Raw genomic sequence first — 15,542 nt, 5'->3', positions numbered from 1 at the left:
CACTGTTGTTCTTTTGTTTAAGACTAACATTAGAAGGCGCGAGATGGAACACGAGATACGAGAGTTACATCAACCATAGTTTATTACAGGGCAGGAGAGCCAGAGGGGGAGAAGAGAGAGGGACAAAGGGCAAGAGAGGAAGCAAGGGGAAACAGCAAAGAGCAAGAGGGCATAAGTGGGCTGGGGGGATGGGGGGTGGGGAGTGGGGGTGGTGGGGGTAGCGTCTGTCCTTTAAAGGGGTCCTTTGCACCTGTGTGCAGACTAGCTCTCATATAACCCTGGGCTGATCTCTCTCTCTCTCTCTCTCTCTCTCTCTCTCTCTCTCTCTCTCTCTCTCTCTCTCTCTCTCTCTCTCTCTCTCTCTCTCTCTCACACACACACACACACACACACACCGGTTTCTTCCTTATTGATTTATTTGTAGAAAACAGGCATTAAACCAAGACCTCTTCATGCGATGAAAGTGCTTTACCAGTAAGTAGCCCCCTCTCTATTCCGGTACTTTGTAATTTGGGACATAGACTTGTGATCCTCTGTCTCAAGCCGGGGAGTAGCTGAGAATGCAGAACATTTCCAGGAAACTTGGCCTGAAAAACAATCCCAAAGAGTTTGCTTCTCGCTCCGTTATTTTAAAATAAAATTGAGTCAATGTGAATTTTTTTCTCCTTCTGTAAGATTCTAGGTACACCTGAGCTTTTTAAGTGAGGCTATATTGGTCAGGGTAAGAAGTAAACCTAATGCACATTGCCGTCAAAAGCTGGACTCACATTCACTCAATGCCCTTTGTACATCTGGGGTTTTAAAAGCAGCCCGTGGGCAATACAGTTTACCTCTCCGGCCATAGGTTCCGGGCCGTCTTTCGCACAGACTTGTGGGAAATGTAGTCTCTCACCGTGACGTCAACGAGACAGAACTGTGCTGTCTGTGCTTCCGGGTTCATTCTGCATTTGTGTTTCTCCCAACTCTGCGTCTTTTTCAAAGTTGGCGGAGTGTGGCTTGTGCTCCGCGTTCGACATGGAGGTTGGTCAAGGGTGCAGCGTAGCCTTGCGGGCCCGAGGGCCTGTGCACCGGGGTGGGCAAGTCCGGCCTGGCGGGAGCCGTGGAGGGCTGGGTGGGAGGCGGGGAGAAGCTGACTTGGGCGAGCGGTGCTGCTGGCACTGGCTTGGTAGAAGTGCTGGGCGTGCGTGCAGATGGTGCGGGGACCCAGCAGGAGCCGGAGCCAGGGAGAGCCTACCTGCTTGTGCATGAACGGACAACGTGGAAGGTCCAGGAATACTGGAGCAGGGTGGCTTGGTCGCCTGCTTGTGCCTGAGGCGGTGGTGGGAGCTCACAGTCTAGCTTGGCTGGGTTAGCGAACTGCTGTCACCTCTCACATTGCTGTTGTCAGTTTTCTCAGAACATCTGGTCCCTCCTGTGCTTTATAGCCGGCCTAGGGGACTTGGTTTGAGTTGACAGAAGTCCCTAAAGCCCCTGGTCTCCTGGACAGAGAATTCTGCGGAGAGTTTGGCGTGTGGGATGTCAAAGTCTCCTTTTCTTCAGTTTTCAGGATGGCTCACTTTGGATAGGAGTCTCTTATGTAGACCCGCCTTGACCTGAATTCCCACACTCACGGGAGGCAGAAAAGTCCCATGAAGGGGACACTCTAAGCTTTACACGTTGCAACTGATCCTACATTGCAGGGTAAAAAAATGCTAGAAAGCATTACCACATCCAGTCCCAGCAGAGACTGCATGTGTCAACAATTTTGAACGCCTTTCCTGAAAGAAGACATTAGTTGGTGTGAGGATTGTTAATGGAGTGGCCTTTAATGTCTCTTGTACACCAGGCTGTCTACATTGCTCTCTCACGAACTGTTTTTCCATCCTTGTAGTGTCTAGAAACTGTGAAAACAGCAAGTCTGAGTTGTCTATACAGTTCTGGGGGGGCGGAGGGGTTGCCCGAGTATTTATTCAGTGTCAGAAAGACTAAAAGATTAAGTTGATCTGTGGCGATTTCTGTTCAGAGGGCTGCTCATCCTGGTCTTTTTTGCTTGTTTATTTTTCAAGACAAGAGTTTCTCTGTGTTACAGCTCTGGCTGTCCTGAAGCTCACTCTGTAGACCCAGGCTGGCTTTGAATTCACAGAGATCCAGCTGTCCCTGGCTCCGGAGTGCTGGGATTAATGGCATGCGCCATCACGCCTGACTTCACCCTGTCTTTTGTGCTGTTGTATATTTTGCCACACTTTACCATGTGTGGTGGTACACGACTTTAATGCGAGCACTCAGGAGACAGAGGCTGCCCAGGCTACACAAAGAAACCTTGTCTCAAAAAAAAAAAAAAGCATTTTGCCACACTTCAGTCAAATTGAGTATAGACACTGACTTGTAACATTAAAGTCTACTCCTAAGAATCACAGGCTTTAAACCACATTATCATAGACACTAATATTTTCTATGTATCATCTAACTATAGTTAAAATAACAGAGGCACTCCTAGTTTATGTCACTAATCAACAGGAAACTGGGAATATGCCAATTTACACTGTGTAAGGTGTGAAAAGGGCCTTTTCCTGTACTTGGAATCTTGTTTCTTACAATACAGAGGCGATACGGCAATATGCTCATTTATTCCATAGATCACACACATTTACAGTTTATATATATATATGTACACACACACACACACACACACACACACACACACTTGACGTATACCAAACAGACCTGTGATTGAAAAGGGAAAGCAGGTGTGTTCGGTGCCATATCCTGCCATCTCTGCATTTGGGAGGTGGAAGCAAGAAATCACTTGTTCGGGGCCACTCCCTGCTGCGTAGCAAATTCAAGACCAGGTATTCGACAGGAGATTGTCAATAACTTCTTTTTTGTTTCTCTAGCAGAGGAACATTGTTCATCCCCCAGCACAAACATGGTGGCTCCCAGTTCTCTGTAACTGTAGTTCTGGTGGAATTTCCAGTAGCACTGTGTTGTGCGCCAATATACAAGCTCGGAAACACTCATGCGGAAAAAATAACAATAAATAACTTTTAAAAATTAAACATCATGTGGCCTGGAAAGTCAGCTTAGGGGTTGAGAATACTTGTAATTCTGTTCCACATATGCATATAATGTATAGTGTATAATTTTTGGTGAGTATAAGATAATAAGATTTTATGGGGTTTTATCAAATAACCTTGGTGTTATTTGACCTCATCCACCCCCTCCTTCCTCTGTATTGGCCTCCCTCCCTCTTCCCCAGCTGAAACTGCCTCCAGTTTTTCCTTTTCCTACTTCAGACACCCCTCTCATGCCCCTCCCCACACGATCCCTATATACTTCCTGGTTCTGTGGTTTCTCCATGTTGTATACTCACATCTGAAGATTTGGAGCTAAGCAAGGACAAAACAGAACTCGTGGCATTTGTCATTCTGGGTCACCATAGTCTTTACTGAAAAGTTCTTGATGCATTCTTATTTACACCTGAAAAGTATTCCATGGTATTTATGTGTGACATTTTCATTATCCATTTGCCAGTTAAAGGAAATTGAGATTGCTCCTATTTCCCTGTTATTATGAATAGAGAGGCAACATGGTTGAGGCTGTAGAGACCTTTGGAGGATATGCCAAAGAGTGTTGTAACTGAACCATATGGTACGTGCATTCTTTTAGATTTTTGTGGATTCTCCATTCTGCCTTCCAGAGTTACTGTGCCAGTTTGCAATATCACCATTAGTGAGCGAGGGTTCGTTTTCTCCACAGCCTTGCCAGCATTGCTGCCAGTTGTTCTGTTGATCTTAGCCTTCCTGACTGTGGTAAGATGTAACCTTAAAGCTGTTTCAATCTGATTTCCCTAATAGTTAATGATGATGAACACTTTCTGAATTGTTTCTTAGCCATTTTACTTACTTCTACTGAGAACTCTGTTTAAATCCCTAGCTCCCCCCACCTTTTTAAAATTATGCATTTGTTTCTTTGACTCTTTGTTTTTTGAACTTTGTATATGCTGGGTATTAATTCACTGTCACATGTGTAAGTGGCAAAGATTCTCTTTCACCCTCCTAAGTTTTTAGTCTTATGAAGTCCCACCTATCAATTGTTGCTCCTATTCTTGGGAAAATGGAGTCCTGTTTAGAAAGTCCTTTTCTTGTAGGGTACTGCTAGAAGGTTTTGTGTTCAGGTTTCAAACTGAGGTTTGTAATTTTGTGCAGTGTGCGATACAGGTCTAGTTTCCTTCTTCTGTGTGTGAACATCTAGTTTTCCCAGCACCATTTTTTGAAGGTGTGATCTGTTCTCCATTTTTTTGCCTGTTTGTCAAATATAAGATGTCTCTAGTTATGAATAGTTATATTTGGATCTCCTGCTTTATAACTTTGAAAGGCATGCCTGTTTTGAGCCAGTACCATATTATTTTTATAACCATAGCTTTGTAGTATATCTTGAACTCTGGAATAGCTGTCTTACAGTATTCCTTTTGTTCAGGATTGCTTTTGCAATCCAAATGTATCCATATGCATTTTTGGATTATTTTTCTATTTCAGTGAAGAATGTTGTGGTATTTTTGGTTGGGACTACATTGAATCTGTACATTGCTATCTGTAGGATAGACATCTTTGCAATATTAATCCTACCAATCCATGAACATGGTATGTCTTTCCACTTTCTAGAGTCTGTATCTCTTTATTCAGAGATTTGAAGTTATCATTGTAGACATCTTTTACTTCCTTTATTAGCCTTACCCCAATATATTTTATTGTATTTGATGCTATTGTAAATGTGAGTTTGCCTGTGAACTCATTCTCAGAGTGTTTGTTTTTGGTATACAGAAAGGCTAGTGATTGTTTTAAGTTGATTTTGTAGTCTGTACTATGTTGAAATTGTTGATTGTTTCTAGAAGCTTTCTGGTAGAATTTTTGGGAACTTATATGCATAACATCATGTCATCTGCAGATAACAATAATTTGACTTCTTTTCTATTGTATCCTGTTGATTTTCTTTTTTTTTTCTTCATTGCTCCATCTAGTACTTCCAGCTGAAAAGGTTTTGGAATCGTGGGCATCCCTGTCTCATTCTTTATTTTAATGAGATTTCTTAGAGTTGCTTTGCTTCACTTAGGATAATGTTTTCTGAGGGTTTGCCATATGTAGCTTCATTATGTGGAGGTGTGTGCTTCTACTTACACTTCTATTCTGATGTTTCTATCATGAAAGCATGTTGGATTTTGTAAAAGGCTTCACCCTCCATCTATTGAGATTATCATATGATTTGTGTTTTTAAGTTCATTTATATGATTTATTATATTTATTGACTTATGTATGTTGAAACAACTGTTGTAACCCACCTTTGTGGGGCTTCAGTTGGATCTAGCCGACTTGACTGATTCCTACCTGAGATGGGGAGTGTGGACTGAGAATTAGCAGATAAAGATGCTAAGGAAAAGACATACAGAATAGAGTCACGAGGGCAATCCAGTGAATAATGAACATCCCAAGCTTATTCTTCAACTTTCTTAAATACCCCAACCAAAAAGGAGAACATGGCAACAGACTTCTATCAAGACACAAGGAAGAAACAGACTTCTTCCTTAATTCTCCAAACATTTGGTAACCAGGCCTTAGACTAAATTTCTCATTATCTGCTGGCCTTGAGGGTTAAGAGTAACCACACCTCAGAGCAAGTCTCTTGCTATTTAGATAAGACATCCACAACCAAGATCAAACATCCTACAGTAAGTAGCTATGCCTTAGACCTTTAGGTCTTATGACTTTAACCTTGGAAGAGTAAGGATAGCTTTGAACTAAGCCAAGATGAAGTGAAGCCATTTTTATGGCCCCCAACTAACAATCCTGAATTTCTAGGGTAAAAGCAACTAACGCCACCAGGACCATATGCCCAGGGTTGGTCCCACTAACAAGGAGGTTGGTTCTCCCACATCAATCATTAATCAAGAAAATGTGCCACAGGCTTTCCCAATGGCCAATCTGGTGGTGACATTTCCTCTATTTCAGTTTCCTCTTACTAAATGGTGTCAATTTGACAAAAGCTAACCAGCACAGCTGTCTAGGAGATTTGGTTAAAGAGTGGAATACTGTCTGTTATTTTCTTCAAATATTGTAGTTTGAAACATCTTTTTAAAATTGTTTTCTTTTGTCTCTGATTCTGATTGGTGTTTAGTTTTTGATTTTGTTTTATTGTTGTATTTAGAGAGAAGATCTCCTACAACCCAGTCTGCCTTTGAACCTCTTCTTCCCATGTAGTAGTGTTACTAGCTTATGTCCTATTGCTTCCCCTTCCCTTTTGGCAGTGTTTCATAAATCCTTTATGCCCTCTTCAGGGTTCTCTTTTTGGTCTGCCTTCACAGTCTTCTTGCTTGAGGAAGGCTTCCATGTTTGTTTAGACTTTCTTCCACGTGCTCTTGTCTGGGGTTGGTGTCCTGTATATATTTGGGCATTCAGTGTGTCATTTTAGGTTCCTCTGCTTTTCTTTTCCTATTGATTTCACTGTTGGTTTGTTGATATTCTTGCTTGTTTTACACCATTTTCTTGATTTGTCCGTCTGTATTCTCCTTCAGATACCATTGGTAGAGTCTTCAGGAAATTTGGGGGATGTTTTCTTCTTTTCTAATACATTTTTCCTTGTTTGGTTTATGCCTTATATTCTTTTTTAATAAGATCTAACTATGCAGCTGTATCTGGCATTGGACTCTCTATGTAGACCAGGGTAGCTTTGAGTTTACAGAGATCTGCCTACCTCCGCCTCCTGGGTACCAAGATTAAAGGTACACCACCATGCCCATGCCTTATAATTCTCTTTGATGTGTGGACTTTATTAATAACCATGACCTTTGCTGGGTGAGAATTTCTAGAGCTTCTTAAAGCTATCCCAAGAATATGTGTTGTCATTGACTTTGGACCTAACGTTCAAGTTCTAATGCTCTTCCCATTGACTTTTTGAGAGAGACAAGCCACAAGACCAAAACTGAGTGTCTGATCCACTCTTAACATTCCCAGGATGGAGCCAGAAATCTGGAGGCTATCCTTCAATTCCTGCCTTGGTAGTCTATATGTGACCAGGGTGTAAGCAAGTACATGATGGTGGCTTTTCCTACTGACTCCTGCTTTTTGCTAGGAATTGAACCGAGGTCTCACACATCTGAGCAAGTGTCTCTCCAATAAGCTGTATCCAGCCCTGTCCCTTTCTGTTTATGTACTGGTCTTCCATTTGTCATCTTCGGTGCTGCAACCAGCAACAGCTGGTGAATTCCTCCCAAAGGTTTATTTTGGCACACCCTAAGAAAAATATCTGGAGACTGTTCAGCTTAGTGCTGGAATTTTTTTCTAATCTGTTGTACTTTCAGTTATATCTCTATGTTGATTATTAATGGTTGTTGTAAAGGTTTAAAACCTGAATAATTAATATACACCACAGTATACTTTGCATTCTGTTTCAACACTGTGCATAAATCAGAAAAACCTGAGGTGGTTTGAATGAAAGTGGGCCCATAGTGTCATATCCTTGAATCTTTGCTCTTTATTGGTGAACAGTTTGGGAAGGATTAAGAGATATGGCCTTGTTGGAGCAGGTGTGTCATTGCGGCCAAGCTTCAGGTTTCAAAAGACTCCCATAATCCCCAATTTCCCTACCTTTCTGCTGGTTTTTCTTCAACTGGGACTGAAGAAGAGTGATTAACAAGAGATTAGTACCATTGTAGGGCGGTGGTGGTGCACGCCTTTAATCCCAGCACTCAGGAGGCAGAGGCAGGAGGATTTCTGTGAGATCAAGGCTAGCCTGGTCTACAGAGTGGGTTCCAGGACACCCAGGGCTGTTACACAGCTGAATCCTTTCTCAAAAACCAACCAAACAAAAAACTAACTAACCAAACAAACACAAAGACTAGCACAACTGACAAGAACCCATTACTTAACTGGAACAATTGATGTTTCATAGTTAAGAGTGAGAAATCAGCTGTGATTAAAGATAGACCAGATTCACTGAGGCACTCCCTCCTGGCATCAGTGCACTGAGCTATGGTCTGGAGGAAGTAAAGACTGGATTTCAAGCTGGCAGCTGTGCTTTCCACATGGTCCTGATGAGGTGATGGAGAGCGGCTGGGGCTTGGCGCTGTGAGAGGCCCAGGGAGGCCACTATTGAAGGTCACCCATGAGTGACAGGGTCATGGAAATTGGATACTTGCAAATATCAAGACCTTCCACTGTGATGAAGTCACTTTTAACCTAGAAATGCAGGCTTGGTTCACCTTCTTTGGAGCTGTCTACCTAGTGGTGGAGTAGCTGGATCATTCAGATAGTTATAATTTTAGGTGTTTTTGAAGACCATGCACAGTGCTTTTCCCAATGTGTGCTCCAATTTACTTGGGTACCAACTTAACATCAATGTTGTTATCCATGATCCTTCTTAGCAGCTTTCACATGAAAATAAATTCTGAGACTAGGCTGCAGACAGCAGACAGGGAACCCTTGTGACTTTGTATTTTACCGTCACCATCAGAAAGTCTTTTGACAACGCAGAGAAGATCCTGCAGAGAAAAGAAGGCAGAGGCTCTACCTATGTGCATAGGTACAAACACATGCGTCCAGTGCAGTCCTGTCCATCCACAGAGAATAGAATCTTGCCAGTGACTATAGACAGGGTTATTATTTCAGACCTCGGAAGACAAGTAGTGCAGGATCTCAGCCATGGACAGACTCCAAAGAATTTGATTTCACAGAAGTTGAAGATATACATACAGGTGTTTCCAATGGCCTAGTTAATTTTTAATTTAATTTATTTTTTGTTTGTTTTTGCAACAGGGTGTCTCTGTGTAGCCCTGGCTTTCCTGGAACTCGATCCATAGATAGGGCTGGCCTTGAACTCAGAGATTCTCTAGCCTCTGCCTCCCTAGTTCTGGGGTAAAAGGCTAGCAAAAGCTCCCTTTTTAAGGTATAAAACAAGAGATCTATGTTTGTGCCCATTGCTTTTAGTATCGTGTTAGAATTGGCCATGCCCTAGGACCCAAGTGCTTCCCATGATCCTTCCTGGTCTTGTTTTGTAAGTAAGGAAATTCAGGGTTAGAGGCGCTGCCGCCACCGTCAGCACCTGGCTACTGAGAGACTTGGTCAGGCTTTGAGCTCAGATGGGCAAGGGCAGAGTTCCTATATTGACTTGTTTTCTCAAGACTTTACACAGATACCAGGGACTCTGAGGATAAAATAATAGAGGGGTTAGGGCTTAAACTTTAGGCTTTGGTGGGGGAGGTGTGTGTGTGTGTGTGTGTGTGTGTGTGTCTGTCTGTCTGTCTGTCTGTCTGTCTAGAGGGGAATTCCAGTGGTATGCCATACCTGGATGCTTAATACTTAGAAACTTAAAACTTAGGTGTTTCCAATGGTCCAGTGATAACGAGGAGAGATGCACAGGAAGTATTGTATTGATCAGTGGGTGCACGATGCAGTTGGGTAGGAGCAGGATATTGTCACACAGAATCGTGACAGTGTCTGACAGTCCTGGAAGACAGGCTTCTGAACATTTTGAATGTAAAAGTAATTTTTAAAATAACATCTTCAAAATTATTTAAAGACCATGTAAACTATATATCTAGTATTATCTAACAAAGGGAATAGCAAACATATAATCCTTCATTAATATGTAAATCTCTCATTTTATAAGTTAATATAAATAGTAAAATATTGCTGCCATCATAGATCATTTTGAACATTATATACTAAGATAAGAAAGACAGGAGAACTGAAATGTGGAATTTAAAAATAAGAGAAAAATAAAAAGGTAGTGCCATGTACTGATAACACTAGACCTTTGAAGAACAATGCATTTGGGTCATGAGTTCAAAGCCTGCTTTAGGAGCATAGGAGATACATGAGTCCCTGACAGAAGGAGAAAGACAAAAAAAAATTAGAATTACATTTAGTGTACTAAAAGGTTAGGCTCACATTTAGTGTATTTAAAATATTCTAATGCTGGTTTTGCTGTTTCAAAATGTGTAAAATTCTTGAAATTCCATTTAATCTCTGAACTCTCCCTTTCTTCTCCCCTCGGCTCCTCGAGCCCGTGTCCCTTGGTGCACTTTCCTTCTTCACCAGTGAACTTAGTGCAGAATCTGGGATCTCATCCCAGAGCTGCCTCTGAGTCTGCATCTGTACTGCATTTCAGTTTCAGGGTAGAGTGTGCTAAGTGTTGAGAGGTAGCTGCTGAGGTCTTGCCCTGTGAGAATGTGCAAGATGTGTGTGTGGCACATAGAGTAAGCATAGCACACTAAATGCATGTTTTTGTTCATGCCTAGGTCTTACTGTATTTCACAGAATTGTATTCATGTAAGTTCATTAGCTCTTATGTCATTCTTTTTTCTTATAGGTAGGGATAATTCAGGAGATAATATAACTTCATTTTGAAGAAGAATCCAATTAACACAACATACCGGTTTCACAAGCATTTCACCTTCAGCAAAATTTATAATTGTGACTACATATTTATTGACTTTGGTATTTATATTATTAATTATCCTATTTAACTAATTTTTGATACTCATTTATTTTTATTTCAGGAACTTCTGTCATTCCCAGATGTGGCCATTGATTTCTCTGCAGAGGAGTGTGAATGCCTGGACCTTGCTCAGTGGAATTTGTATAAGGAAGTGATGTTGGAGAATTATAGCAACCTCGTGTTCCTGGGTGAGGATCTCATCCATAGTGAATTATTTATCCATTGTCAACATGTGACTTCCTCCATTTGTAGAATATCTCATGGGAGATTGTGCTTATGATTGATTTACTTTCCTTCCTTCCTTCCTTCCTTCTTCGCTTGGATTAAAGGCGTGGCCACCACCCTTGCAGCTGATTGCTTAGTTTCCTATGCCCATATTTAAAGGACAAATTAGGGGAATTGTCAGTATAGCTAAGAAACATTTTCTTTTTGTGTTTCTAACAGACTTGTTATCAGTGTGTGCATCCTATAGTGGCAATGTTAGAAGCTCAGTGGCAGAGCACATGTGTTAAGGAAAACGTCCCACCCTTCAGCTTTAAGACTTTTCCTGGTAATGAGGTTCAGGATCTGTAGATTGTAAATCACTCCTAGGAAGCCTGCCTTTCAGGAAATGTTTAGACATAGGATTTTCCACAATCATTTATCATCTCTTTCCTTGTAAGCACAGAACTGGGGTTCACATGTTCATTTCCAGGAGTAAACAACTAAGCATCTTGTTCCCCTTTCCAAACAGGTCTCTCTTTCTCTAAGCCATATCTGGTCACATTTCTGGAGCAGAGTTCAGAGCCTTGGAGTGTGAAGAGAAAATCAGCAGCTGCCAGCCATCCAGGTGTGTCAGAATGAATGAAGTTGAGCCCACAAATGACAAGTTAATGTGTAAAGTGTGTATTGAGCTGCTATAGCTTGGTGAACATCTCTGTCACATGGCTTATCCCACATGAAGTTTACCCTGATAATTCTCTTCCTTCCCCTCCAGGAGGCTTTGTGTGTACAGTAGTTGTCAAAGTCCTTTATTTAAGTCGTTTTCTTGTATCTTTGTGTGTAGTGTTTGTCTGTACTCATATTTGCACGTGGTTGGATGCTTCTGTGCATACAGGTTCACACACACTTATGTGCTTGAGGAGGGTCAAAGTTGAGGCTGAGAATCTTCTTGATGGCTCGTCTAGCTTATTCATTGTGTCGGGGTCTCTCAGTTGAATTCAGAGCTAGTCTCCTTCGTCAGTTTGCTCTAGGGATTTCCCTGTCTTCACCGTCCAAGCCTGGAATGACAAACAGGACAGCATGAACATGCCCACCCCACATTTACCCAGACTCTGGGTATCCAAACCCCAGTCTTCATACTTGTGTGGGATGGAGAAGAGGTGTTCAGACTTGTCTTCAATGCCCTTTACCTTCTGAGCCATCCTTCTGTTCCTATAATGTATTCCTATGAGGGTTGGGTTTATTTTTGTTTTCTGTTTTTGCCACACACTCAGTGACACGAATTTAAAATACCATACTTTTATAGGTATATAGTCATAGCTGAAAACTACACATCTAGATACGTTTTGTTTAGTAGATCTTTGATACTCTTTAAAAATTTTATGGGTCCTAAACTCATCCTCCTTTTTTCTTATATTATATTATATGAGAATATGGTTAGCTGTACCCAGGATATTCTTCTAGATGACACTACTAGTTACTGTATTCTTTAGGACAATGTAAGACATTAAGATACCTATGCCTTAGGTCTATTGAGAGTAAAACTGTTATCATTTGCTTATAAAAATATTCCTGATTTCAAGCCATGTGTATTTTCTCTCTTTATTGGTTACTCAATAGTTGTAACTGTATAAATTGGTGTTCCCAGAAATTGTGCAACTTTTGTATTTATTGACAGACATGTTCTCCTTAGCTGAACTTATGCCACTTCTAAGTGAACTAGAAAGTTTTTCATAATTTGATTTTTTAAAAGTATATATATTATTGTTGGTAAAACATAACACTCTTAAATATTTCATGTATATTGTTTAAAACTATTATGCAGCAAATCTTTTCAAGATTTTAGAGCTTTGAAAGTGAAACTGTATGATTAAAAAATTGTGTATTTCTCCCTCCAACCAATCTATTACAATCACCATTGGCTGTTTGACCTGTGTTCCAACTTTGAATTTTCATGTAAGACCAAAAATACAATCTTTATATAGTGGGCTTATTTCCTTTAGTTCAATGCCCTTTCAGAATTTTTTAATTAGGTATTATAACAAGTTTGACTATTTAAGGTAAACAGTTTTCCATTATTTGTTTGTTCCACATTGTCTTCATATTCTCAATTCAGTGGTACATTAGTTTGTTTATGGCTATATTTTGTAAATGATACTACTGAGAATGTAGGTGTGAATATGTCTGTAGTTTCCCATTCATGTGATCCTCATATGTGTCAAAATATAGTCACAATTTTAAAGTATTCATATTAAAATTGAGCAGTATAATTATAAAAATATGGTGGTATGCTTGTACTGATACTTCAACCCTTTTTCAACAGGATCAAAACCCCATAAATGCAAAGAATGTGGGAAGGCCTTTGATAGAAACTCAGTCCTTATTCAACACCAGAGAATTCATACTGGAGAGAGACCCTATGCATGTGAAGAATGTGGTAAATCTTTTAACTATTCTTCCAGCCTCAAACAGCACCAAAGAATTCATACCGGAGAGAAACCGTACAAATGTGAAGTGTGTGGCAAAACTTTTAGCTGTTCTTCATACCTGGGTAAGCATCAAAGAATCCATACTGGAGAGAAACGCTACAGATGTGAAGAGTGCGGGAAACCTTTTACTAATTGTTCAGGCCTTGTTGTTCACCGAAGAGTTCACACTGGAGAGAAACCCTACAAGTGTGACGAGTGTGGCAAGGCCTTTAGTGTTCGCACAACACTTTCTAAACATCTGATAATTCACACTGGAGAGAAACCGTACAAATGTGAAGAATGTGGAAAGACATTTAATGTTCACTCAACACTTTCTAAACACCAGAGGATTCACACTGGAGAGAAACCTTACAAATGTGAAGAATGTGGCATGGCCTTTAATGTTCGCTGCATTCTTTCTAAACACCAGAGGATCCATACTGGAGAAAAACCCTACAAATGTAAAGAATGTGGCAAAGCTTTTAACTGTTCTTCCAGCCTTCACCAACATCAACAAATACACAGAGGAGAGAAACTCTACAAATGTGACGATTGTGACCAGGCATTTAGCTGTTCTTCTTATCTATATAAGCATCGGCGAATCCATAGTGGTATGAAACCCTACAAATGCAAGGAATGTGGCAAGGCCTTTTACTGTTCTGTAAACCTTATTTACCATCAGAGAATTCATACTGGAGAGAAACCATATAAATGTGATGAGTGTGGAAAAGCCTTTAGTGTTTGCTCAAATTTTATGAAACACCAGCGAATACATAGTGGGGAAAAACCCTATAAATGCAAGGAATGTGACAAAGCCTTTAATAACTGTTATAATCTAATTCAACACCAAAGAATTCATACTGGAGAGAAACCCTACAAATGCAAAGACTGTGGCAAAGCCTTCAATTATACTTCAAGCCTTGCTCAGCATGAAAGAATTCACACTGGAGAAAAACCCTACAAATGTGAAGAGTGTGGCAAAGCCTTTAACTCTTCTTCAAACCTTAAGCATCATTGGAGACTCCATACTGGAGAGAAGCCCTACAAATGTGAACAATGTGGCAAAGCCTTTAAAAATTGTTCAGGCTTCACTCGACACTACAGAACTCATATCAGAGAAAATTCAGATTAGTGTAGACACTGTCTCAGAGCTTTCAATAATTGTTTATTGATACTTCAACACTAAAGAATTCATATGAGAGAGAACCCTTACAAATGAAAGGAATAAGTTTGAACTTTAGTAACAGTTCAACCCTTATTCAGCATCCAACATTTCATCCTGGAGAGACCTTGTAATGGTGAAGAAGATGATTGTGTTGATCATCAAAAATTTACATCTTACAGAATCCCGACAAATGCAAATAATGTGGGAAATTGTCATTAACCATGAGTGAATTCTAATCAAAATTCACACATGCACAATGACTTGGGAAGGAACAGTCAAATATGTAACACTGAGAAAAGCAGAGTGAAAAGCATTGTGCAAGCAGTGTTGCAAGACTTTCCTCACCATGGAGACTTTGAGAGATATAAGGGAATGATCACAGACAAACTTTCATGAAGTCTATGTGTAAAATTTAACAAATCATGAAATACTGTTTATAATTCTTGGTGGAATAGACTCTCATTACAGACTTTGGAATCATGAAGATAACTCAAGTCTGTGAGGATATCAATATGTCATAAATCCAAATTATAACATAGGCTCAATTTTGAAAAGTGTGAAAATCACAACTGCTAAGTAATTTTAGAAGAACATGACCGAGTCCTGAGACTTGAGAGTCTGTTTTTTTTTTCCTCCCAGAGACTATACATTATTGGAATATGAAGTTTAGTGAGTTTTGTAAATAAAAGTAAGCAGTTCTTAAATACATTGTCAATGTGGTGTATAGAATTACATTCGGCTATAGATATTAAAATATCTACCTTAGTGAGGTATGATGGCTAATCTTGGTTGTCCCTTTTTTGTTTTTGGAGACAGGGTTTCTCTGTATTGTTTTGGAGCCTGTCCTGGAACTCACTCGGTAGAGCAGGCTGGTCTCGAACTCAGAGAGATCCACCTGCCTCTGCCTCTCAAGTGCTGGGATTAAAGGTGTGCGCCACCAACACCTGGCTTTGGTTGTCCTCTTGACACACCCAGGAAGAGGGAACCTCAATTAAAGAATCACCTCTATTGGATTAGCCGATGAATGTGACTGGTACATTTTCTTAAGTACAGTTAATATAGGAGGTCCCAGTCCACTGTGGACTATACTAGCCCTCGGCTATGGGCCTGGGCTGTGTAAGAAAGGTAACTGTAAATGAGACTGGAAATAAGCCAGTAAGTAGCATTCTCCAGGATCTTTGCTCAAGGTTCCTGCCTTGGATTTCTTCAATGTAAAATGAAATAAACCCTTTCTTATCCAA

General features: G+C 40.4%; 1 protein-coding gene across 1 annotated transcript in view; it reads left to right on the top strand.

The window, feature by feature from the left end:
- Positions 1–15,542, top strand: part of LOC101828514 (zinc finger protein 728) — a 45,757-nt gene extending 30,215 nt beyond the window's left edge. The window contains 5 exon segments of the mRNA XM_021235909.2: positions 901–1,020; positions 10,529–10,655; positions 11,201–11,296; positions 12,992–14,359; positions 14,362–15,542. Of these exon segments, the coding sequence (XP_021091568.2) occupies positions 901–1,020; positions 10,529–10,655; positions 11,201–11,296; positions 12,992–14,359; positions 14,362–14,432 (1,782 nt within the window). The 3' untranslated portion in view covers positions 14,433–15,542.

This window comes from Mesocricetus auratus, unplaced genomic scaffold (genome assembly GCF_017639785.1).
Source record: "Mesocricetus auratus isolate SY011 unplaced genomic scaffold, BCM_Maur_2.0 Super-Scaffold_100015, whole genome shotgun sequence".
In the NCBI taxonomy this organism is placed as follows: domain Eukaryota; kingdom Metazoa; phylum Chordata; class Mammalia; order Rodentia; family Cricetidae; genus Mesocricetus; species Mesocricetus auratus.
The sequence above is the reverse complement of the archived record's forward strand: the minus strand, read 5'-3'. Positions and strand labels throughout refer to the sequence as shown.